Raw genomic sequence first — 24226 nt, 5'->3', positions numbered from 1 at the left:
GCCTGATCACAGGATAACTTACAATCACCAATTAACCTACCAGCCGGTACGTGGGAGGAAATCGGAGCACGAGGAGGGAGCCCGCATGCTCACAGGGAAAACATACAGACTCCTTACTGGAAGATCCCTGCTGTCTACTCTACCTTTGGCTCTCATGGCCTTAAAGACCTCTCTCAGGTCTCCCATCAGCTCTCCGGCACTCCAGAGGAAACAACTGAGGTCTGTCCAGTGTCTCCTTGCATCACGTGCTCTCTAATCCAGGCAGTATCCTGGTGAAACTCTTCCAAAGTGTCCTCATCCTTCCTGTAATGGGGCAAACAGAACTGAATGCAGATGAGCATTTGAATCATCAAGACCTACGGATCAAGGGCTGGTGACTGTGATTAGTGGAGCTGGATACTTGATGACTGGCATGAACAGGATGGGCCAAAGGGCCTGACTCTGAGCTGAACGACAATGACTCACCTATTTCTATGTTTATACAAACAGCTTTCAGAATGCTGAAAGCCTTTCTAGTCATTTCTCTCATTTGATAGTGAAATTAGCCGTAATCTAATTTTCCTACATATCCACTCAGGATGTAAACACAGCGGGCCAGTATTCTCTTATAAACAGATCTAGAGGTAGAAACCGATATCCGGGAGTTTTCAGAGCTCACAGTTTGAGCAGGGTTGGTGCTGAGGGCGTTATCAACAAAAGAGAATTTGGATCTTTATTCTGCAATCTTTCTGAGAGAATTGTATGTAGCTGGAGCAAGATGATGCGAAATATCAAATGCGTGGTGGTGGGGGATGGGTGAGTAATTCTTGTCATCTCTTTTGCACGTTTCTACAATACTGAAAATATCCATCTTTCTGATGTGATTCCCCCTCTCCATCCTTTTCCTGAGCGTAAAGCTTTATGTAGGCATAACGGGCTTCTCTCCACAGAGCAAAAGTCCACTCTTTTACTGTAAGACTTGGTGATCATTGGGTTATGCCCTGCTCTTCCAGTCTTGGACTTGGACAGGAGATTCTGCAGATGCTGGTTCAGATTTCTGGGATCTTTTCTGGGAAAGGTATGACCTGTACAAAAAGGATGTGCTATACCTGAACCCGAGGGCATCCAAATCCTTGTGAGCAGCTTTGCTGAATTTGTTCGATAGGGTTTAAACTAATTTGGTAAGGGTTGGGAACCAGAGAGATGGTGCTAAGAATGAGGTAGTTGGTTTATAAACACAGGCATTAAGTAGTGACACTCCCTGATGGGAGTGATATACTGACCCACAAACAATAATGAGGACGTGGTCTACAAATTGCAATGGGAGATGGACAATGCATGACAAAAGGGCAAAGTTACAACATTCATGGAAGATTTCAATATGCAGGTAGATTGGGAAAATCTGGTTGGTGCTGGGTCCAAAGAGCAAGAATTTCTAGAAAGCTTGGGAGATGGCCTTATAGAGTAGCTCATGGTTAACCCCTCTAGGGGAACAGCTCTTCTGGATTGGGTGTCATGCAAGGAGCCTGAGGTAAAAGAACCTGAGGGAACAGTGATCATAATATGATTGAATTCACCCTGAAATTTGAGAAGGAGAAGCTAAAGTCGGATACATTGGTATTACAGTGGAGTAAAGGGAATTGCAGAGCATGAGAGAGGAATTGATTGGGAAATAACACTGGCAGGGATGACAGCAGAGCAGCAATGGCTGGAGTTTCTGGGAGCAATTCAGAGGACACAGGATATATACATCCCTAAGTGGCAGAAGTATTCTAAAGGCGGGACACAACCATGGTTAACAAAAGAAGTCAAGGCCAACGTAAAAGCCAAAAAGAGGGCAGAAACAAAGCAATAATAAATGAGAAATAAGAGGATTGCAAAGCTTTTAAAAACCAACAGAAGACAACTAAAAAATCATAAAGAAGGAAAAGATGGAACATGAAAGTAAGCTAGCCAATAATATTAAAGAGGATTCCAAGAATTCTTCAGATACATGAAGTGTAAAAAAGAGCTGAGACTGCTGCAAAATGATGCTGGAGAGGTAGAAATGGGGGACAAGAAAATGGAAGAAGAACTGAATAAGTATTTTGCATCAGTCTTCACTGTGGAAGGCACTAGCAGTATGTCAGGGGTCAGAAGTGTGTGGTCGTTATTACTAGGGAGATGGTTCTTGGGAAACTAGGTAAGTCACCTATACCAGATGGTGTACACCCCAGGGTTCTTAAAGTGGTGGCTGAAAAGATTATGGAGGTATCAGTTATCGTCTTTCAAGAATCACTACTGGAAAACTGCTAATGTCACTCCACTCTTCCAGAATTGAGAAAGCCAGAAGAAAGGAAATTATAGGCCAGTTAGTCTGACTGCATTGGTTAAGATGATTGTTAAGGATGAGATTTCAGGGTACTTGGAGGCACATGATAAAATAGGTCAGAATCAGCATGGTTTCCTTAAGGGAAAATCTTGCCAGACAAATCTGTTAGAATTCTTTGAAGAAATAACAAGACAGATAGACAAAGGAGAATCAGTTGATATTCAATACTGGATTTTCAAGGTGCCACACATGAGGCTGCTTAAAAACTATGAGCCCATGGTATTACAGGAAAGATTCTAGCATGGATAAAGCAGTGGCTGATTGGCAGGAGGCAAAGACTGGGAATAAAGGGAGCCTTTTCTGGTTGGCTACCGGTGACTAGTGGGGTCTGTGTTGGAAACACATTTTTTTAATGTTATATGTCAATGACTTGGATGACAGAATTGATGACTTTGTTGTTGCGGACAATATGAACGTAAGTGGAGAGGCAGGTAGTTTCGAGGAAGTAGAGAAGCTACAGAAGGACTTCTTATACAGATTAGGAGAATGGGCAAAGTAATGGCAGAAGGAATACAGTGATGGGAAGTATATGGTCATGCACTTTGTAAAAGAAATAAAAGGGTCGACTATTTTCGAAATGGAGAGAAAATTTAAAAATCTGAGATGCAAAGGGACTTGGGAATCCTCATGCAGGATTCCCTAAAGGTCAATTTGCAGGTTGAGTCAGTGGTGAGGAAGGGAAATATGATGTTAGCATTCCTTTCGAGAGGACTAGAATATAAAAGCACGGAGATAATGTTGAGGTTTTATAAGGCACAGGCGAGACCTCACTTGGAGCAGTTTTGGGCCCCTTATCTAAGAAAGGATGTGCTGAAACTGGAGAGGGTTCAAAGGAGGTTCACGAAAATGATTCCAGGATTGAATGGCTTGTCATATGAAGAGCATTTGTAACTATCAAATGTTGAAAAGCCTCGATAGAGTGAAAGTGGAAAGATTGTTTCCTGTGCTGGGAGAGTCTAGGACCAGAGGACACAGCCTCAGAATAGAGGGGTGTACTTTTAGAATGGAGATTAGGAGGAATTTCTTTAACCAGAGAATGGTGAACCTGTAGAATTTGTTGCCAGAGGTGACTGTGGAGGCCAGGTCATTGGGCATATTGAAGGCAGAGGTTGATAGATTCTTGATTGGTCAGTGTATAAAGGGATACAGTGAGAAGGCAGAGGATGGTGAAATAGCAGAATATACTCAAAAGGCCAAATGGCCTAATTCTGCTCCTATATCTAATGGTCTTATGGTCTTATGTTGGTGGATGGTCATATGAGAAGTTGGGGCATATCATAAGTCCTGGCTATGTGACCACTGACCCCAGGCAGACAATCTCTGAAGAGTATTGATAATGGCTGGAGTCAATGGCAAACCACTTTAGTAGAAAATTTGCCAAGAACAATCAGGGTCAAAAGACCATGATCGCCTACATCATACAACATGACACATAATGATGGTGATGAATATGTACTGGCGATGGTTATCACCAAGCAGACAGAGTTGGAATAAAGATCTTTATTTTAAACTGCTTCAGGTACCAGCTCTTGCAATTTGATTCCTTGCTGTTGTATTAATGACCTGGGAGAGTAAAAGGTATTCTAGTTTATTTTATTTTATTTCCTGAACAATACAGCATGGAGTGGGCCATTCTGTCCCTTTGAGCCATGCTGCCCCACAACCCTCGACCCTGATTGACCCTGACCTAATCACGGGACAATTTACGATGGACTATTAACCGAGCTGGTACATCTTTGGAGTGTGGGAGAAAACTGGAGGATCCGGGGGAAACCCATGCTTTCCACAGGGAGGATGTTCAGAGATTCCTTACAGAATTGAACTCAGAACTCCGGAATGCCTTGAGCTGTAATAATATCACGCTAACCGCTTAGTTACAATGGTGCCCAATTTAATGCTGCTGGCATTAAATAGCTGGAAGGACATACAGCATGGAGTGGGCCATTCTGTCCCTTCGAGCCATGCTGCCCCAGCAACCCTTGACCCTGATTGACCCTGATCTAATCAAGGGACAATTTACAATGAACCGTTCTTCTCTGACCTCTCCCACAGACATTTTCACCCACAGAACTGCTGCTCACTGGATGCTTTTTGTATCTCAACCCCTTCTCTATAGCCCTGCTCAAACTGTGAGCTCCGAGATCTCCCGGATATCGGTTTCTACCTCTAGATCTGTTTATAAGAGAATACTGGCCCGTTGTGTTTACATCCTGAGTGGATATGTAGGAAAATTAGATTACGGCTAATTTCACTATCAAATGAGAGAAATGACTAGAAAGGCTTTCAGCATTCTGAAAGCTGTTTGTATAAACATAGAAATAGGTGAGTCATTGTCGTTCAGCTCAGAGTCAGGCCCTTTGGCCCATCCTGTTCATGCCAGTCATCAAGTATCCAGCTCCACTAATCACAGTCACCAGCCCTTGATCCGTAGGTCTTGATGATTCAAATGCTCATCTGCATTCAGTTCTGTTTGCCCCATTACAGGAAGGATGAGGACACTTTGGAAGAGTTTCACCAGGATACTGCCTGGATTAGAGAGCACGTGCTGCAAGGAGACACTGGACAGACCTCAGTTGTTTCCTCTGGAGTGCCGGAGAGCTGATGGGAGACCTGAGAGAGGTCTTTAAGGCCATGAGAGCCAAAGGTAGAGTAGACAGCAGGGATCTTCCAGTAAGGAGTCTGTATGTTTTCCCTGTGAGCATGCGGGCTCCCTCCTCGTGCTCCGATTTCCTCCCACGTACCCTTTGGTAGGTTAATTGGTGATTGTAAGTTATCCTGTGATCAGGCTCGGATTAAATCGGGGCATTGCAGGCAGCACGGCTCAAAGGGCCGGAAGGGCTTATTCTGCGTTGTCCTTCAATAAATAAATAAACAAATAAATAATCTGCCAACCCCCACCAAATCAAAATGTCCTACACTAGAGACCTGCAGTTAAGGTGAGGGTGTGAATTCATGGGGATGTGTGGGGAATTTTTGTTTCTTTCACACAGAGAGTAGTAGGTCCCTGCAATGCTTTGCCAAGGGTAGATATGGAGGCAAATACGATAAGAGGAGTTCAAGAGGCTGGTTAGTGAGGCACATGAATAGTGCAGAGAACAAAGGCATGGAGACATTGTGTCATAGAACTGATTGATTGGGTTAGGCATTTCATTGTCACCTTAACTGGTTCATCATGGGCCAAAGGGCCTCTCCCCGTTCCTGTGCTGTGTTCTAATCCAGTTAATTCTGAAATGTTCTTGGTGTCTCTGGTTCCAATACACCCTCAGGCAGTGATTCCAGATTCCAACCACTCTGGCTGAAATTCATTCTTATATCACATCCTCTATTCACTGATTCTGGAGTCTGCAAATCTTTGCGGATCCGCTGGGGACTCTGTGAACCTGAGTCTGAGTCCAAGTCTGCCGGAGGCCAGAGGCCAAAGACAGGGCTGCCCCTGCCCGCTGGGGCTGGAGGGCTGTGTGTGTGGCTGGGTCGAGGGGGGAATGGGGTTTGGTTCAGTGTGATTGAGTTGTTGCTTGGTATGTTCTCTTCTGTTGTGTTCTGTGTTGTTCTCTCCAGCACGGTGCTCATGCTGTGTTGGTGTCTGAGTATGTGGCGACACTTGCAGGCTGCCCCCAAAATACCCCCAAGTGTGTAGGTTGTTAATGCAAACAACACATTTCACTCTGTGTTTTGATGCTCACATGATGAATAAAATTTAATCCTTAAACTTGAATCCTACCCCTCATCTTAAGTGTCTGCCCTCTGATGACAGATACTGCCACTGTGGAGATCTTTCTTTTAAAGATACAGCTCGGAACAGGCCCTTCCCGCCCGATGAGCCACAGCCCCCAACTTAACCTTAGTCTAATCACAGGACAATATCACAATGACTAATTAACCTACTAACTGGTACGTCGTCGGACTCTGGGATGAAACTGGAGCAGCCGGAGAAAACCATGTGGTCGTGAGGAGAACTGTTGTGTATTTAATAGTTCAGATATATGCGAGTAATCGTGTATATATATATTGTTCAATTAAGCATTTTTGTTCATTTAAGATAATTAATTAAGGGTTAATTAAGGGTGTTGGCACGTGGCCAAGTGGTTAAAGCGTTCGTAGAGTGATCTGAAGGTCGCTAGTTCGCGCCTTTGCTGAGGCAGCATGTGTGTCCTTGAGCAAGGCACTTAACCACACATTGCTCTGCGACGACACCGGTGCCAAGCTGTATGGGTCCTAATGTCCTTCCCTTGGACAACATCGGTGGCGTGGAGAGGGGAGACTTGCAGCTTGGGCAACTGCCGGTCTCCCATACAACCTTGCCCAGGCCTGTACCCTGGAAACTTTCCAAGGCGCAAATGGTTTATCGAGACTAACGGAGGCCTACACACACACATATGTAAAAAATTCGTGAATTGCATATATCATCACCCTACCATGTGATACGGCCACACTCTTCTTAAAGTAAACACAAAGCCAGACTCGCGTTCCCAGACTCCCGAGTCTTCCTTTGAATTAGAGTAATGTTTTGAAGTTACAAAGCGTAACATTGGCTACAAGGTATTTTTAATATGAACTTGAGGTGGCCATCAACCTGTTGAAGCACAGCAAGACATTCAAAATAAAAGCAATGCCACAAGGAACAGTCGGGTTAAAATTAAAACAGAGAGAATTGTATGCAGCCAGAGCAAGATGATGTGAAATAGCAAATACGTGGTGGTGGGGGTTCTGTCATCATCTCCTGCACATTTCTACAATACTGAAAATATCCATCTTTTCGATGTGATTCCCTTCTCCTGAGAGTAAAGCTTTTTGTGGGTGTAACAGGCCTTTCTCTGCAGAACAAGACTTGATATCATTGGTGATTCCCAGCTCTTCCAGTCCAGGTCTTCATGTCCTTGTCCCTCTTGTTGTGGCCTCCAAAGCCCATGGAATTGTCTCCATTCCCCATTTCTAATCCATAATTTGGGAAAGCATGGACTTGGACAAGAGATTCTGCAGATGCTGGTGGAAGGGGCTGGTTCAGAGTTCTGGATCGTTGGGCTCTCTTCTGGGAAAGGTATGACCTGTACAAAAAGGATGGGTTACACCTGAACCCGAGGGCATCCAAATCCTTGTGAGCAGCTTTGCTCGATTTGTTGGGGGGGGGGTTAACTAATTTGGCAGGATTACAAACGAAGGCAATAAGTAGTGACACTACGAGCAAGGAGGGGCTGATGATAGGGCAAAGTTGCAGTCAACAGGATGAGTTATAACATAAAAGGTGAACAAAATCGAGAAAGGTGAATACAGGACTGAAGGTGTTATATCTGAATGTGGACAGTATATGGAATAAGGTAGATAATCTTGTAGCACAATTACAAATTGGCATGTATGACATTGTAGGCATCACTGAATCATGGCTGAAAGAACATTATAGCAGGGAGATTAGTGTTCAAGGATAAAAAGACCATGATGGGAGATGTATACAGACCCGCAAACAGCAGCAAGGACGCAGCTTACAAATTACAACAGGAGATAGAAAATGACTGCCAAAAGAGCAAAGTTACAATAGTCATGGGCGACTGCAATCTGCAGATAGGTTGGGAAAATCTGGTTGGTGCTGGGTCCCAAGAGCAGGAATTTCCAGAAAGCCTGTGAGATGGCCTTATAGAGCAGCTCATGGTTGAGCCCACTAGCGGATCAGCTCTTCTGGATTGGGTGTAATGCAAGGAACCAGAATTGATTGGAGAGTCTAAGGTAAAAGAACCGGAGGGGCAAGTGATCACCCTGAAACTGAGAAGGAGAAGCTAAAGACTGATGCATCAATATTACCGCGGAGTAAGGTGAATAGCAGAGGAATGAGAGGGGAGATGGCCAGAATTGATTGGGAAAGAACACCGGCAGGGATGACGACACAGCAGCAATGGCTGGAATTTCTGGAAGCAATTCAGAGGGCACAGGATATATACATCCCAATGCTGAAAAAGTATTCTAAAGGCAAGATGACACAACCGTGGATAACAAAAGAAGTCAAAGCCAACATAAAAGCCAAAGAGAGGCATGTAATGGAGCAAAAAATAGTGGGAAGTTAGAGAATTGAGAAGCTTTTAAAAAGCAACAGGAGGCAACTAAAAAGTCATAAAGATGGAAAAGATGGGATGCGAAGGTAAGCTAGCCAATAATATTAGAGTATACCCAAAGTTCCTTCAGATACATAAAGTATAAAAGGGAGCTGAGAGTGGGTATCAGACCGCTCAAAAACGATGTTGGAGAGGTAGTAATGGGGGACAAGGACTGAATAAGTATTTTTCATCAGTCTTCACTGTGGAAGGCACTAATAGTATGGTGGAAGTTCCTGAGTGTGGCTTCATCTTGACAGTAGAGGAGGCCATGGATAGACATATCAGAATGGGAATGGGACGTGGAATTAAATCCATGGCCTCCTCTACTGTCAAGATGAAGCCACACTCAGCCACAATCAGGTTTGAATCCAACACCTTATATACTGGCTGGGTAGCCTCCAACCTGATGGCATGAACATTGACTTCTCTAACTTCCGTTAATGCCCCTCCTCCCCTTCTTCCCCATGCCTGACATATTTAGTTTTTTTCCCCCTCCTTTTTTTTCTCTCTTTCTGCCCATCACTCTGCCTGTTCTCCATCTCCCTCTGGTGCTCCCCTCCCCCTTTCTTTCTCCCGAGGCCTCCCGTCCCATGATCCTTTCCCTTCTCCAGCTCTGTATCACTTTTCCCAATCACCTTTCCAGCTCTCAGCTTCACCCCACCCCCTCCGGTCTTCTCCTATCATTTTGCATTTCCCCCTCCCCCCACTACTTTCAAAACTCTTACTATCTTTCCTTTCAGTTAGTTCTGATGAAGGGTCTCGGCCCGAAATGTCGAGAGTGCTGCTCCCTATAGATGCTGCCTGGCCTGCTGTGTTCCACCAGCATTTTGTGTGTGTTGCTTGAATTTCCAGCATCTGCAGATTTCCTTGTGTTTACTAGACTACAGACCTACCCAGGACTGCATAAAGTGCACAAAACAGAGCAGGCATTGCAATAAATAATAAACAAGACAATAGGGCAGTAAGGTGTCAGTCCAGGCTCTAGGTATTGAGGAGTCTGATAGCTTGGGGGAAGAAACTGCTACATAGTCTGGTCGTGAGAGCCCGAGTGCTTCGGAGCCTTTTCCCAGACGGCAGGAGAGAGAAGAGATTGTATGAGGGGTGCATGGGGTCCTTCATAATGCTGTTTCCTTTGCGGATGCAGCGTGTAGTGTAAATGTCCGTGATGGCGGGAAGAGAGACCCCGATGATCTTCTCAGCTGACCTCACTATCCGCTGCAGGGTCTTGCGATCCGAGATGGTGCAATTTCCGAACCAGGCAGTGATGCAGCTGCTCAGGATGCTCTCAATACAACCCCTGTAGAATGTGATGAGGATGGGGGGTGGGAGATGGACTTTCCTCAGCCTTTGCAGAAAGTAGAGACGCTGCTGGGCTTTCTTTGCTGTGGAGCTGGTGTTGAGGGACCAGGTGAGATTCTCCGCTAGGAGAACACCAAGAAATTTGGTACTCTTTACGATCTCTACCGAGGAGCCGTCGATGTTCAGCAGGGAATGGTCACTCTGTGCCCTCCTGAAGTCAACAACCATCTCTTTTGTTTTGTTCACATTAAGAGACAGGTTGTTGGCTCTGCACCAGTCCGTTAGCCACTGCACCTCCTCTCTGTAAGCTGACTCGTCGTTCTTGCTGATGAGACCCACCACGGTCGTGTCATCAGCGAACTTGATGATATGGTTCGAGCTGTGTGTTGCAGCACAGTCGTGGGTCAGCAGAGTGAACAGCAGTGGACTGAGCACGCAACCCTGGGGAGCCCCCGTGCTCAGTGTGATGGTGTTGGAGATGCTGCTCCCGATCCGGACTGACTGAGGTCTCCCAGTCAGGAAGTCTAGGATTCAGTTACAGAGGGAGGTGTTCAGGCCCAGTAGGCTCAGCTTTCCAATCAGTTTCTGAGGGATGATTGTGTCGAATGCTGAACTGAAGTCTATGAACAGCATTTAAACGTACGTGTCTTTTTAGTCCAGGTGGAGGGTGATGGCAATGAACTTGTCTGTTGAACGGTTGAGACAGTACGCGAACTGCAGGGGGTCCAGTGAGGGGGGCAGCAGGGTCTTGATATGCCTCATGACGAGCCTCTCGAAACACTTCATGATGATGGATGTAAGTGCAACGGGACGGTAGTCATTTAGGCAGGACACTGAAGACTTCTTCGGCACGGGGACGATGGTGGCGGCCTTGAAGCACATTGGAACGGTGGCGCTGCTCAGGGAAATGTTGAAGATGTCAGTGAGAACATCTGCTAGCTGGTCTGCACATCCTCTGAGCACTCTACCAGGAATATTGTCTGGTCCAGCAGCCTTCCATGGGTTGACCCCGCACAGGGTTCTTCTCACATCGGCCACGGAGAGACACAGCACCTGGTCATTTGTCAGAGGGGTGAACTTCCTCGCCGCCACGTCATTTTCCACCTCAAAATGAGTGTAGAAGTTATTCAGTGCATCTGGGAGGGAGGCATCACCTGCACAGCCAGGTGATGTCCTGGTTCTGCAACGACTGACACCAGGCAGACAATCTCTGAAGAGAATTGATAATGGCTGTGGTCACCTGTCTTGTAAAGAAACTGCCTCGAGGAAGGCAATGGCAAACCACTTCTGTAGAAAATTTGCCAAGAACAATCAGGGTTAAAAGACCATGATCGCCTACATCATACAACATGACACATAATGATGGTGATGAATATGTACTGGCGATGGTTATCACTGAGCAGACAGAGTTGGAATAAAGAGCTTTATTTTAAACTGCTTCAGGTACCAGCTCTTGCCATTTGATTCCTTGCTGTTGTATTAATGACCTGGGAGAGTAAAAGGTATTCTAGTTTATTTTATTTTATTTCCTGAACAATACAGCATGGAGTGGGCCATTCTGTCCCTTTGAGCCATGCTGCCCCACAACCCTCGACCCTGATTGACCCTGACCTAATCACGGGACAATTTACGATGAACTATTAACCTAGCTGGTACATCTTTGGAGTGTGGGAGAAAACTGGAGGATCCGGGGGAAACCCCTGCATTCCACAGGGAGGATGTTCAGAGATTCCTTACAGAATTGAACTCAGAACTCCGGAATGCCCTGAGCTGTAATAATATCATGCTAACCGCTTTGTTGCTGGCATTAAAAAGCTGTAAGGACATTTTGCAATGACAATATTTGGACTGGGTGACAAGTGGCTGTTTTATTAGGTGCTTCCTGTACCTAATGAAATGGGCACTGAATATGTCTATGGTGTTTGGCCATTCTCCTCTTACCTCTCTCAGTAACAAGCATTTATGCTCACATAACTGCTGCTCACTAGATTTTTTTTGCACCATTCTCTGTAAACTCTAGAGACTGTTGTGTATTGAAAGTCCCAGGAGATCAGCAATATCTGAGATACTCAAACCACCCCATCTAGCACCAGCAATCATTCCACAGTCAAAGGTCACTTAGATCACATTTCTTCCTTCTTCTGATATTTGCCCTGAACAGGAACGGAATCTCCAGACTGTGTCATCACTGGCTGCATGATTGGCTGATTAGATATTTGCATTAATGAGCAGTTCTATGGATGCACCTAATAAATTGGCCACTGAGTGTATGTTCATGGTCTTCTGCTTTTTTTCTTCTACGTTCAACGTGTTGTGCATTCAGAGATGCTCTTCTCCACACCACTGTTGTAACGTGTGGTTATTTGAGTTCCTGTTGCCTTCCTCTCAGTTTGAAGCAGTCTGGCCATTCTCCTCTGACCTCTCTCATTAACAAGGCATTTTTGTCCACAGATCTGCTGCTCACTAGGTGGTTTTTGTGTCTCACACTATTCTCTATAAATAATAGAGGCTGTTGTGCATGAAAATCCCATGAAATCAGCAGTTTCTGAGATACTGAAACGACACCAACAACCATTCGACGGTTAAAGTCAGTTAAATCACATTTCTTCCCATTCTGATGTCTGATCTGAACAACATCTGAACCTCTTGACCATGTCTGAATACTTTTATGCATTGAGTTGTTGCCACACGATTGGCTGATTAGATAGTTGTATAACAAGCGGAGTTACAGGTGTACCTGATTCAGAGACCATTGAGTGTAGCTAGTTTGATTGAATAGCCAAAATTCCGGTGAACAGAGTTTATTGCAGAAATGTTTGATGTAATGCACTTTTTCAAGGAGGATCTATTGTCCAAATGGAGAGCAAATGTAAAGTGCAAAGGGTTAGAGGTGGACTAGGACATGAATTACAAACCATTGGTGGGTAGGTACACCGAGCAGTTAGGAGGCGCATTGGATATTTGCATTAGAGTCATAGAAAAGCACAGAAACATGCCCTTTGGCCCATTTATTCCATGCTGAACCATTTAAAATGCCTACTATTAAAGACAGTCAGTATTGTGAAATGAGCAGCCAGCACAAGTGGTGCATGCAAGCTCAATTTCAACATTTAAGAGAAGTTTGGATAAATAGATGGATGGAAGGGGTATGGTTCGGTGCAGGTCGATGGGAGTAGGCAGTTTAAATGGTTCCGCATAGACTAGATGGGCTGAAGGGCCTGTTTCTGTGATGTACTTTTCTATGACTCTGTGACTCAGTCCTGAATCAGTTCATGTCTATCCAAATGCTCATATATCTGGTCCCTTAGAACACCTTCCAATAACTTTCCCGCTGCTGATGTTAAGCTCATTGTTCTATAATTTCCTGGTTTATTTTTAGAGCCTTTTTAAAATGCGGAACAGCATCAACTATTCTCCAGTCCTCCAGTCACTAAGGATGATTGAAATATTTCTGCTAGGGCCCCTGCATTTCCTGCACTTGCCTCCCGTAGGTGTAGGTATTTGTCAGGTGTGGGGATTTATCCACCCTAATTTGCCTCAAGACAGCAAACACCTCCTCCTCTGTAATCTGTAGAGGGTCCAGGAGCTCATTGTTGCTTTACGTCACTTTTATAGAACCTGTGTCTGTCTCCTTAGTAAATGCAAGAAAAATCCCCATCCCCCGCACAAAAAAAAACTAACAGAACACAACAAGGAATCAACCTCCAAACTCCTCTCCTTACACAACAAAACAGAAAGGAACAGGTGAAAAACACAGGATATAAAAACCTTAAGTCTGAAAATTCCACAGTCCATAAACACAGCAATCCAATCTACAAACGCTAACCCACAGACACATCTTCCTTCATCATCGAAAGAGAGACGCCACACGAATGCAGGGGCCTACCTGCCTGTTACACAGCGATAGACGCTCACAGATTCCTTCTTCAGCAGCGATCAAATGAAGGCAGTCGGCACTGAACTTTCACTCGCCTTCTGCATTTGCCTCAATGTCTCAATTTTCCTCGATGCTTTAACTGGCTAAATGGAGGCATTGAGGCCGTCTGAGTACACACTCACTTTCCAGAATCTTCTCAGAGGCAGCAAAGAGGTGGATCGCCGTAAGGATCTCCATTCTGTAAATCGCAAGCTCTAGCAGTCCCAGAAACACATTTAAGGTGAAAAATAGATGTAAAAGAAGTAAAGTAGACATTTTTTGAGCTAACTGGAAGGTGTTGACCGAGGGAGCATTGTAAATTGGTGCCATCTTGGTCCACATATTTAAAATGGACGCTCTAGTAATGAAGAGTTTTGCACCCAAAGCAATAGGCTAATTTCTTTGATGTCCTATTGTAGAGCTTAGAATTGTTGGACTTGTATTCTTTGCAATTTAGAAGAATAAGACCTACTTTGATTGAAACATATAAGATCCTTAAGCAGCAAGCAACACTGTACTGTTGTTGGAAATTTCACATCATATATGACAATGATAATAATATCCGATTCGGTACTTGATGTAGTTTAGAACAATGAGGGGTGGATCTCATTGAAACCTGTCGAATGTTGAAAGGTCTAGGTAGAGTGGACATAGAAAGGAATTTTCCCTTAGAGTCATAGACTCATAGAACACTACAGCGTAGAAACAGGCTCTTCTGTCCATCTAGTCCATGCTGAACTATTAATCTGAATACTAATCAGTTCCTTGCAGTCACGGTCAGAGCAGTTACCATGCCAAGCCATTATATATCTGGACAGAATGCTTTCTGTGGTACATCAATAAAAGTTGATCAGGTTTGACAGAGACCTTACAAATTTCTTTAGTTTCCTGAGGAAGTAGAGACATTAGTGAGCTTTTTCAGCCGTGACATCAGTGTGGTTGGACCTGGAAAGGCTATTGGTAATGTCCACTCCTAGGAGCTCACACCTCCTCCAACCTTTCCTTGAGTGTCCAGATAGATAGATAGAGAGATGGGTAGATAGATAGAAGGAGAGAGAAATGGATAGAGAGAGAGAGAGAGATGGATGGAGATGGAGATGTAGAGAGAGTGGTCCAGTTTGATGGAAGCTCCTGAGGATCTGCTGGGAGCATTTTACCAGTCTGAAACAAAAGTTTCTGTACCAATTGAGGGTGAGGAGGAGGTGGGAGATGAGACAAAAAGACCCAACTTTGGCAATAGTTGCCATGAGTCTTGCTCCAACTCTTTCAATCTTTTTATTAATATTAATAATATGAACAAAATACAATTGATATATTAATAAAGGGATTACAAACATACAAATTCCCATTGCACATGAAAGAATACATAAGCAATGATTACAGTATAAATGAGTTTTCCCAAAACATGAACCATACAGTATATGTATGAACAAGGTAAATCTAGGTATTTCATAATATATGGTATAAAAAAAAGAAAAAAAAGAGAAAAAAAAGTTTGCAAAATTAGCTAAACTACTAATCTAATAAAAAAGAAAAAAAAAACTAGAAAAAGAAAAAAAAGGGCTGTTTATAATATCTCACAAGAATACATAATCATCAGTGTCGTCAACTCCGATCCTCTCAACATAAATAAGATTAAAGCTGGAAAATCAAATAAGCTTGGAACAGGGCCATATTACATCATATGAAAATATTGAATAAATGGTCTCCATATCTTTTCAAATTTAATAGAAGTGTCGAATACACCACTTCTATTTTTTTCTAAATTTAAACATAACATAGTTTGAGAAAACCAATGAAATACAGTGGGAGGATTAATTTCCTTCCAATTCAGAGTCTTGCTCCAACTGTCCTCCCTCTGAGCCCTGTTGAGGCTCCCTATTCTTCCATGTGATGGCTGATGGGTCAGACTCTCTCTTTCTCTTGCAGGGCTGTTGGGAAAACCTGTATCCTCATCACATACACAACCAACGAATTCCCGGAGGAGTACATTCCGACGGTGTAAGTAACTCCACCTGCTACTCTTTCACTTGTATTTTCCTTCCAGTGCTGAAAGTTATGTTTAGTTTGGGCATCAAATTTCCATGAGTGGTCATTCCAATATTTAGCTTCACAATCCGCTCCATGTCCGTGGCTCCACTGGGAATGAAGAAGTGTGGGAAATTCATTATTGACTTTAGCAGTGATCAATCTTATCACTAAACTCCAGACCTGGGAATTAATGCAACTGGATCCTTGACTTTCTGACCAGCAGTTCACAATCAGTAAGGATAGGCAATAACCCCTTCATCACGATTATTCTAAACACTGCTGCACAAGATTGCGTCCTCGGCCCCCTCCCTGTACACTCATAAATGCGTGGCCAGATTCCGCTCCAGCTCCACCTACAGGTTTGCAGATGATACGGCTGTATTGGAGTACTCCTCAGATTAACGCTGTGCGATCTGGCATTCTAGGTAACTGGAGTCACTGAGGAATGGCCTTTGCAACCACTGGGCTGGTGGACCAGCTGAGGCATTGAGCTGGCCTCGTGTCTGTGGTCTCATTTCCGTGGACTCTGCAGTTCATGTTCTGAATTTACTTTTATCGTTTCCACGATTTGCTCTGTTTTGCGCACATTGGGTAGGAGGTAACTGGAGCACGCGGAGAAAATGCACACAGCCACAGGGAAAACATAAATGCCTTCCAGACAGTGGCGGGAATTGAACTCGGATCAATGATTGTTGGCACAGTAGTGTGATTGCACTAACTGCTGCTTTACCGTGCCACCGCCAAGGATTATCCTTGTATTGTTATGAAGTGTATTTCCCGGTTTGAAAACTTATCTCCAGGAAACTTCCAGACAATACAGTAGTTAACGAGACTAACCAGAGAGTGGCAATGCACTAACTGTCATAAAAGAAATCATTTCACTGTAGGAAAATGGAATATTTGGACATGATTACATTAGCTACAGCAGGAGTTCTGTAAATAAAACATTAACTGTACAGAGAGAGGCAACAAAAAGATTATCAAGGTTCAACTTTCTCTGCCACATACATTTACATGTATTTGGGATTTCTGTGGTGTTGGCATGATGTGCATCAAAAACAACTTTCAACAACTATAAGAATAAATTGTATAAAAACAAACAGGTTAAAGGACAGATGTGGAATAAAATGTGTATAAATACTGTACATAATACCAACATGTATTTGCAATGTAAACATCATTATAAACAGTGGTTTAAAGTGGTCACTGTGCTGTGCTGTTATTGAGGTAATAGGGGTGGAGTGGCTAATTAGAATGGTTAATCACATTAACTGCCTGAGGGAATGGAATAATTTTTTAGATTTTAACTACAGTAAGATTACATCTAGAATTAGATTTCATTCATTTCAGTGTGAATGAACTGAGAATATTGATTGCAGGGTGAAAGCAGTTAGAGACCATGAAATGCTATAGGGGTGCAGGAATTCTTAATTGAACAGTGATTGAATTTTTCATATTTATTTAGGTATACTTATAACAAAATTATTTCTTTATAATAGTCAATATATGTCGTAAAAGTGGAGAAAGGTACCAGTGTGAAATAACCCTGAAACAAATAACCAAGACTGAGGATTTTATTAAATAATAAGGTAGTTACCGTAATACACACGAATTACTGGAGGAACTCAGCAGGTCAGGCAGCATCTACAAATAGGAATTAAGTGCCAACGTTTCAGGCTAGGACCCTTTCTCAGGAATCAGGTAATTACTATGCAGTGCATTTGTATCCTTTTCAAAGTTCAAGGTATATTTTATTATCAAAATTTGTTTAGGCCACCAAATACTACCTGAGATTCATTTTCTTGCGGGCATTCACAGTAGAAAAAAGAGGCACAAAGAATCAATGAAAAACTGCACACAAAGACCAACAGATTGCATAAATACAAAAAGAAACAAGCATTGATAATAAATAATAAAGAAATAAACCGAGAACATGAGTTGTAGAGTCCTTGAAAGTGAGTCTAAAGATTATATTCAGTGTTGTGGTGAGGGAAGAAGTCCACACTGGTTCAAACCCGATGGGCTGAAGGGTAATAACTGTTCCTGCACCTGGTGATGTGAGACCTAAGGCTCCTTTTGATGGCTTTTGTGTTACCTGTGTTTTATCAATGTGAATGGAGACCATCTCCTCCATTACCCTGGATAATTGAACATTGACTGATGCCCATTCTGTCTTTCCCTTTACAGCTTCGATAACTATTCCACCACTGTCACTGTCGATGGACAGGCAGTGAACCTCGGTTTGTGGGACACTGCTGGTCAGGAAGACTATGACAGACTTCGACCACTCTCCTACCCACAGACTGTAAGAAGATTTTCACAGGGAATCTCTCCCTTGTTCACTATTCCTTAAGCTTTCAAAAAGTAAATTAATTGTTGTGTAGTTATCAGATTGGCAAAGACAAAGCACGATTGTTGGGTCCTAAACACAACAGATTCTGCAGATGCTAGAAATCCAGACTAACAAAATGCCAGAGGAACTCAGCAGGTCAGGTAGCATCTATGGAGAGGAATAAACAGTCAACGTTTTAGGTCAAGAGGCTTCATCAGGAGAAGGAGGAGCTTTTTTTAACCAGAGGTGGTGAATCTGCAGAATTCATTGCCACAGAAGGCTGTGGAGGCCAACTCATCGGTTGTATTTATAGGTTTTTGATTGGTAAAGTTATGGGGAGACAGTAAGGGAATTGAGATGGATAATAAATTAACCATGATGGAACAGTAATTGCCTGAATGGCTTAAATCTGCTCCTATGTCTTAAGATCAGGACTGGAAAAGAAGGGGGCAGAAGCTGGAACAAGAAGATGAAGGGAGGGGAACAAATACCTGGTAGGTGATTCAATGCCTATAAAAAGTATTCACCCATCTTGGAAATTTTTATGTTTTATCGTTTTACAATATTGAATCACAGATGATTTAATTTGGCTTTGTTGATACTGATTAAGAAAAAAAAACTTTCATGTCAAAGTGAAAACAGATCTCTACAAGGTGATCTAAATTAATTACAAATATAAAACACAAGACAATTGATTGCATAAATATCCACCCCCTTCAAGTCAGTATTTAGTAGATGCACCTTTGGCAGCAATTACAGCCTTGAGTCTGTGTGGATAGGCCTCTATCAGCTTTGCACATCTGGACACTGCAATTTTTCACCATTCTTCTTTACAAAACTGCTCAAGCTCTGTCAGGTTACATGGGGATCGTGAGTGAACAGCCCTTTTCAAGTCCAGCCACAAATTCTCAATTGAATTGTGGCCTCTACTCTGACTTGGCCACCCCAGGACATTAACATTGTTGTTTTTAGGCTATTCCTGTGCAGCTTTGGCTTTATGCTTGGGGTTATTGTCTCACTGGAAAACAAATCTTCTCCGAAGGCACAGTTCTCTTGCAGACTGTGTCAGGTTTTCCTCCAGGATTTCCCTGTATTTTGCTGCATTCACTTTACCCTCTACCTTCACAAGCCTTCCAGGGCCTGCTGCAGTGAAGCATCCCCACAGCGTGATGCACCCACCACCATGTTTCACGGTTGGAATGGTGTGTTTTTGACGATGTGCTGAGTTTGGATTACACCAAACATAGTATTTTTTTCTGATAGCCAAAAAGCTCAATTTTCATTTTATCAGACCATAGAACTTTCTTCCAGTTGACTTCAGAATCTCCCACTTACCTCCCAGCAAACTCCAGCTGAGATTTCATGTGAGTTTTTCAATAGAGGCTTTCTCTTTGTCACTCTCCCATAAAGCTGCAACTGGTGAAGCACCCAGGCAACAGTTGTTGGACGCGTAGTCTCTCCCATCTCAGCCACTGAGGCTTGTAGCTCCTCCAGAGTTGTCATAGGTCTCTTGATGGCCTCCCTCACTAGTCTCCTTCTTGCATGGTCACTCAGTTTTTGAGGACAGCCTGCTCCATGCAGATTTACAGATGTGCCATATTCTTTCAATTTCTTGATGATTGACTTAACTCAAAGAGATATTCAGTGACTTGGAAATTTTCTTGTATCCATCTCCTGACTTGTGCTTTTCAATAACCTTTTCACAGAGTTGTTTGGAGTGTTCTTTTGTCTTCATGGTGTAGTTTTTGCCAGGATACTGACTCACCAGCAGCTGGACCTTCCATATACAGGTGTATTTTTACTACAATCAATCGAAACACTGTGACTGTATACAAGCCTCCAAAAGCAGATCTCCTTTTAACTAATTATGTGACTTCTAAAACCAATTGGCTGCACCAGTGATGATTTGGTGTGTCATATTAAAAGGGAGTGAATACTTATGCAATCAATTATTTTGTGCATTGTATTTGTAATTAATTTAGGTCTCTTTGAAGAGATCTGTTTTCAGTTTGACATGAAAGAGTAGTTTTCTGTTGATCAGTGTCTAAACAGTCAAATTAAATCCACTGTGATTCAATGTTGTAAAACAATAAAACATGAAAACTTCCAAGGGGGGGGGGGGAGAATAATTAATTTTATAGGCACTGTAGGTGAGACCAGGTGAGAGGGTTGAGTGGGGAGGAGGGATAAAATGAGAAACTGGGACTTGATAGGTAGAAAAGGTGAAGGATGAAGAAGAAGGAACCTGATAGGAGAGAAGAGTGGACCATGGGAGAAAGGGAAGGAAGAGGGTCACCAGAAGGAGGAGAGGAGAAGAGAAGGAGTAAGAGGGGAAGAAGTGTTTGCTGGATAACTAGATTCTTCATCACCTTGTCTCTCTATCCATTCTTCTCTTTTTCAGGATGTGTTTGTAATCTGTTTTTCCCTGGTTAGTCCTCCTTCTTTCATCAATGTCCATCCAAAGGTGAGTATTGGGATTGTGTAAAGGTGAGGGAAAAATTATGAACACAAGATATTGGAAATCCAGAATAACACCACAAGGGGTGAAGGGTGAAAAGTGAAATGTTTCAGGGAAACATGAGGGAAAACTTCTTCACTCAGAGGGAGGTGAGAGTGTGGAATGATCTGCCAGTGCAAGTTGTGGCTACAGTTCTGATTTTGATGTTTAAGAGAAATGTGGATAGGTACATGGATGGGAGTGATATGGTCCAGGTGTAGGTCGATGGGAATAGGCAGTTTAAATGATTCACCATGAACTAGATGGGCCAAAGGGCCTGTCTAGTGCTGTAGTTTTCTATGACTCCATGTCTCACTGGAATTAGCTACAGCTTTGGTTGAGGCTTTAACTGGAATATTTAGCACTAAACATTGCCAAAAGAAGCCTATCCAGGGAGTCTGATTCCTGGTGTAGTGGTTTTGTCGAATGAGATGAGTAGTGATGTAGAAGCTTTAGAGAGGGTGCAGAGGAGGCTTACAGGATGTTGTCTGGACAGGAGAGCATATCTTAAGAAGACAGATAGAGCAAGCTAAGATTTTTCTCTTTAGAGTGAAGGAGGATGACAGGTGGTTTGATTGAGGCCTACAGGATGATAAGAAAAGTAGATGGAGTGGATAGCCTGAGACTTTCTCTTTCCAGGGCAGAAATGGCTAGTACGAAGAGGCATCATTTCATGGTGATTGTAGGTAAGTATACAGGGGATGTCAGAGGAACATTTTTCCACTTGGGTGCATGTAACACCCTGCCAAGGGTGGTGTTAGAGGCAGATACATTAAAGATATTAGACATGCTGATGATAGAAAAGTGGATGGCTATGTGGGAGGGAAGGGTTAGATTGACCTTAGAATAAGTTAAAAGGTCAGTACAACATTGTGGGCCGAAGTGCCTGTACTGTGCTGTAATTTTCTATGAGAAATAGCAGACTATCCCTATACTATTTTAGCTTCAAAGAACATGATACGGGCCCTTCAGCTATGATGCTATGCTGACCTTTAACCTACTCTACCATCAATCTAACCCTTTCCTCCTACACAGCATAGAACCATAGAACACTACAGCACAGTACAGGCCCTTCAGCCCTCCATGTTGTGCCGACCCATATAATCCTTAAAAAAGTACTAAACCCACACTACCCCATAACCCTCCATTTTTCTTTCATCCATGTGCCTGTCCAAGAGGCTCTTAAATACCCCTGTTTTAGCCTCCACCACCATCCGTGGAAAGTCACTCACAACCCTCTGTGTAAAAAACTTACCCCTGATGTCTCCCTTAAACTTCCCTCCCTTAATTTTGTACATATGCCCTCTGGTGTTTGCTACTGGTGCCCTGGGGAACAGGTACTGACTATCCACCCTATCTATGCCTCTCATAATCTTGTAGACCTCTATCAAGTCCCCTCTCATTCTTCTAGGCTCCAAAGAGAAAAGTCCCAGCTCTGCTAACCTTGCTTCATATGACTTGTTCTCCAGTCCAGGCAACATTTACCAATCCTGGTAAATCTCCTCTGCACCCTCTCCATAGCTTCCACATCCTTCCTATAATGAGGTGACCAGAATTGAACACAATACTCTAAGTGCGGTCTCACCAGAGATTTGTAGAGTTGCAGCACATAACCCTCCATTTTTATTTCATTCATGTGCCTCTCTAAGATGTCTTCATGTATCAGCATCGCCGGTACTGGCACTTGCCACACCCTCTGACACCTCCCCAAAACTTTCTTCCACTCAGCTTAAAAGGACGTCCTCTGTATCAGCCATTGCTGCCCCAGGAAAAAGGCTCTGGCTGTCAGCTCCATCTGTGCCTCTCATCATCTTATACACAGATAGTTTCTTCACAGTGCACAAGTTTCTGAGGGTTTACTAGGAGAGATATGCAGCTGGGTGTTTGGTCAGGCTAGATTGTCTTGAACCAGGGAACATAGTCACAAAATAAAGGATTCAGTCACTCAGGACAGAGGTGAGGAGATATTCCTTCACCCAGACGTAGTGACTCTTTGGTATTCTCTACTTGCCCAGTTGATTATTCAAGCAAAGTTCAGTGGAGTGTTGGACATCAAAGAAATCAAGGAATATTGAGCTGAAGCAAGAAAGTGTTGTTGATGTACACAGGAGGCACTTAATAAAGAGACCTCTGAGTGTATGTTCAGGGTCTTCTGCCGCTGTAGCCCATCCACTTCAAGGTTCAATGTGTTGTGGGTTCAGCGATGCTCTTCTGCACACCACAGCTGTAATGAGTGATTATTTGAGTTACTGTTACCTTCCTGTCAGCTTGAACCAGTCCGGCCATTCTCCATAAGACCATATGACCATAAGACAAAGGATCAGACTTAGGCCATTCGGCCCATCAAGTCTCCTCCGCCTTTCCATCAAGCCTGATTTATTATCCCTCTCAATCCCATTCTCCTGCCTTTCCCCATGACTGTTGATGTCCTGATTAATCACGAACCTATCAACCACCACTTTAAATATACCCAATGACTTGGCTTGCATGGCTGACTGTTGAAATTGATTCCACAGATACTCCACCCTCTGGCTAAAGATATTTTCTCTCATCTCTGTTCTGAAGAGGAGATTTACAAGGATGTTGCCTGGATTGGAAAGCGTGCCTTAATAGAATAGGTTGAGTGAACTTGGACTTTTCTCCTTGGAGCGACAAAGGATGAGAGGTGACCTGATAGAGATGATGAGAGGCATTGATCGTGTGGATAGTCAGAGGCTTTTTCCCAGGGCTGAAATGCTTACACACGAGGGGGCATAGTTTTAAGGTGCTTAGAAGTAGGTACGGGGGGGGGGGGGGGGGGGGAAACGTGAGAGATAAGTTTTTCACACAGAGAGTGGTGAGTGCATGAAATGCACTGCTGGTGACGGTGGTGGAGGCGAATACAACAGGATCTTTTAAGAGACTCTTAGATAGGTACCTGAAGTGAGAAAAATAGAGGGCTAAATGGTAGGGAAATTCTAAGCAGTTTCTACAGTAGATTATATGGTCGGCAGAACATTGTGGGCCAAAGGGCCTGTAACGTGCTGTAGATTTCTATGTCCTATGGTTTATGTTCTAAATGGACATCCTGTAGCGGTGTGCTACACGCAGCGCTGAAATAACGACACGGAGTCAGTAAACTGCAGTTAAAGAAGATTTTATTCGAACTTCGCGGCCTCGCTTTAAAGCCTCCCTGATCCCGCCCTCCCCGGGTGCGGATGCTGTAGGGAGCACGTATTCACAGTCCTGTCCCGTGCGCGGATGCTGTAGGGGGCACGTATTCACAGTCCTGTCCCGCACGCGGATGCTGTAGGGGGCACATATTCACAGTCCCGTCCCGCGCGCGGATGCTGTAGGGGGCACGTACTCACAGTCCTGTCCCGCGCGCGGATGCTGTAGGGGGCACGTACTCACAGTCCTGTCCCGCGTGCGGATGCTGTAGGGGGCACGTACTCACAGTCCTGTCCCGCGCGTGGATGCTGTAGGGGGCACGTACTCACAGTCTTGTCCCGCGCGCGGATGCTGTAGGGGGCACGTATTCACAGTCCTGTCCTGCGCGCGGATGCTGTAGGGGTCACGTATTCACAGTCCCGTCCCATGTGCGGATGCTGTAGGGGGCACGTACTCACAGTCCTGTCCCACGCGCGGATGCTGTAGGGGGCACGTACTCACAGTCCTGTCCCGCGCGCAGATGCTGTAAGGGGGACGTACTCACAGTCCTGTCCCGCGCGCGGATGCT

General features: G+C 43.9%; 1 protein-coding gene across 3 annotated transcripts in view; it reads left to right on the top strand.

Moving 5' to 3' along the window:
- LOC140719245 (ras-related C3 botulinum toxin substrate 1-like) overlaps nucleotides 1–24226 on the top strand; it is a 53169-nt gene that overhangs the window by 14377 nt on the left and 14566 nt on the right. For 2 of the 3 annotated variants that reach the window (XM_073033721.1, XM_073033719.1), the window contains exons 2-4: nucleotides 15578–15649; nucleotides 17867–17984; nucleotides 20413–20475. In XM_073033721.1, the coding sequence (XP_072889822.1) occupies nucleotides 15578–15649; nucleotides 17867–17984; nucleotides 20413–20475 (253 nt within the window). Of the gene's footprint in view, nucleotides 1–608; nucleotides 796–15577; nucleotides 15650–17866; nucleotides 17985–20412; nucleotides 20476–24226 lie in introns of those variants that run through there. The other variant, XM_073033720.1, reaches the window with a different exon arrangement.

This window comes from Hemitrygon akajei, chromosome 31 (genome assembly GCF_048418815.1).
Source record: "Hemitrygon akajei chromosome 31, sHemAka1.3, whole genome shotgun sequence".
Lineage (NCBI taxonomy): Eukaryota > Metazoa > Chordata > Chondrichthyes > Myliobatiformes > Dasyatidae > Hemitrygon > Hemitrygon akajei.
This window is presented reverse-complemented; position numbering and strand designations above follow the sequence as displayed.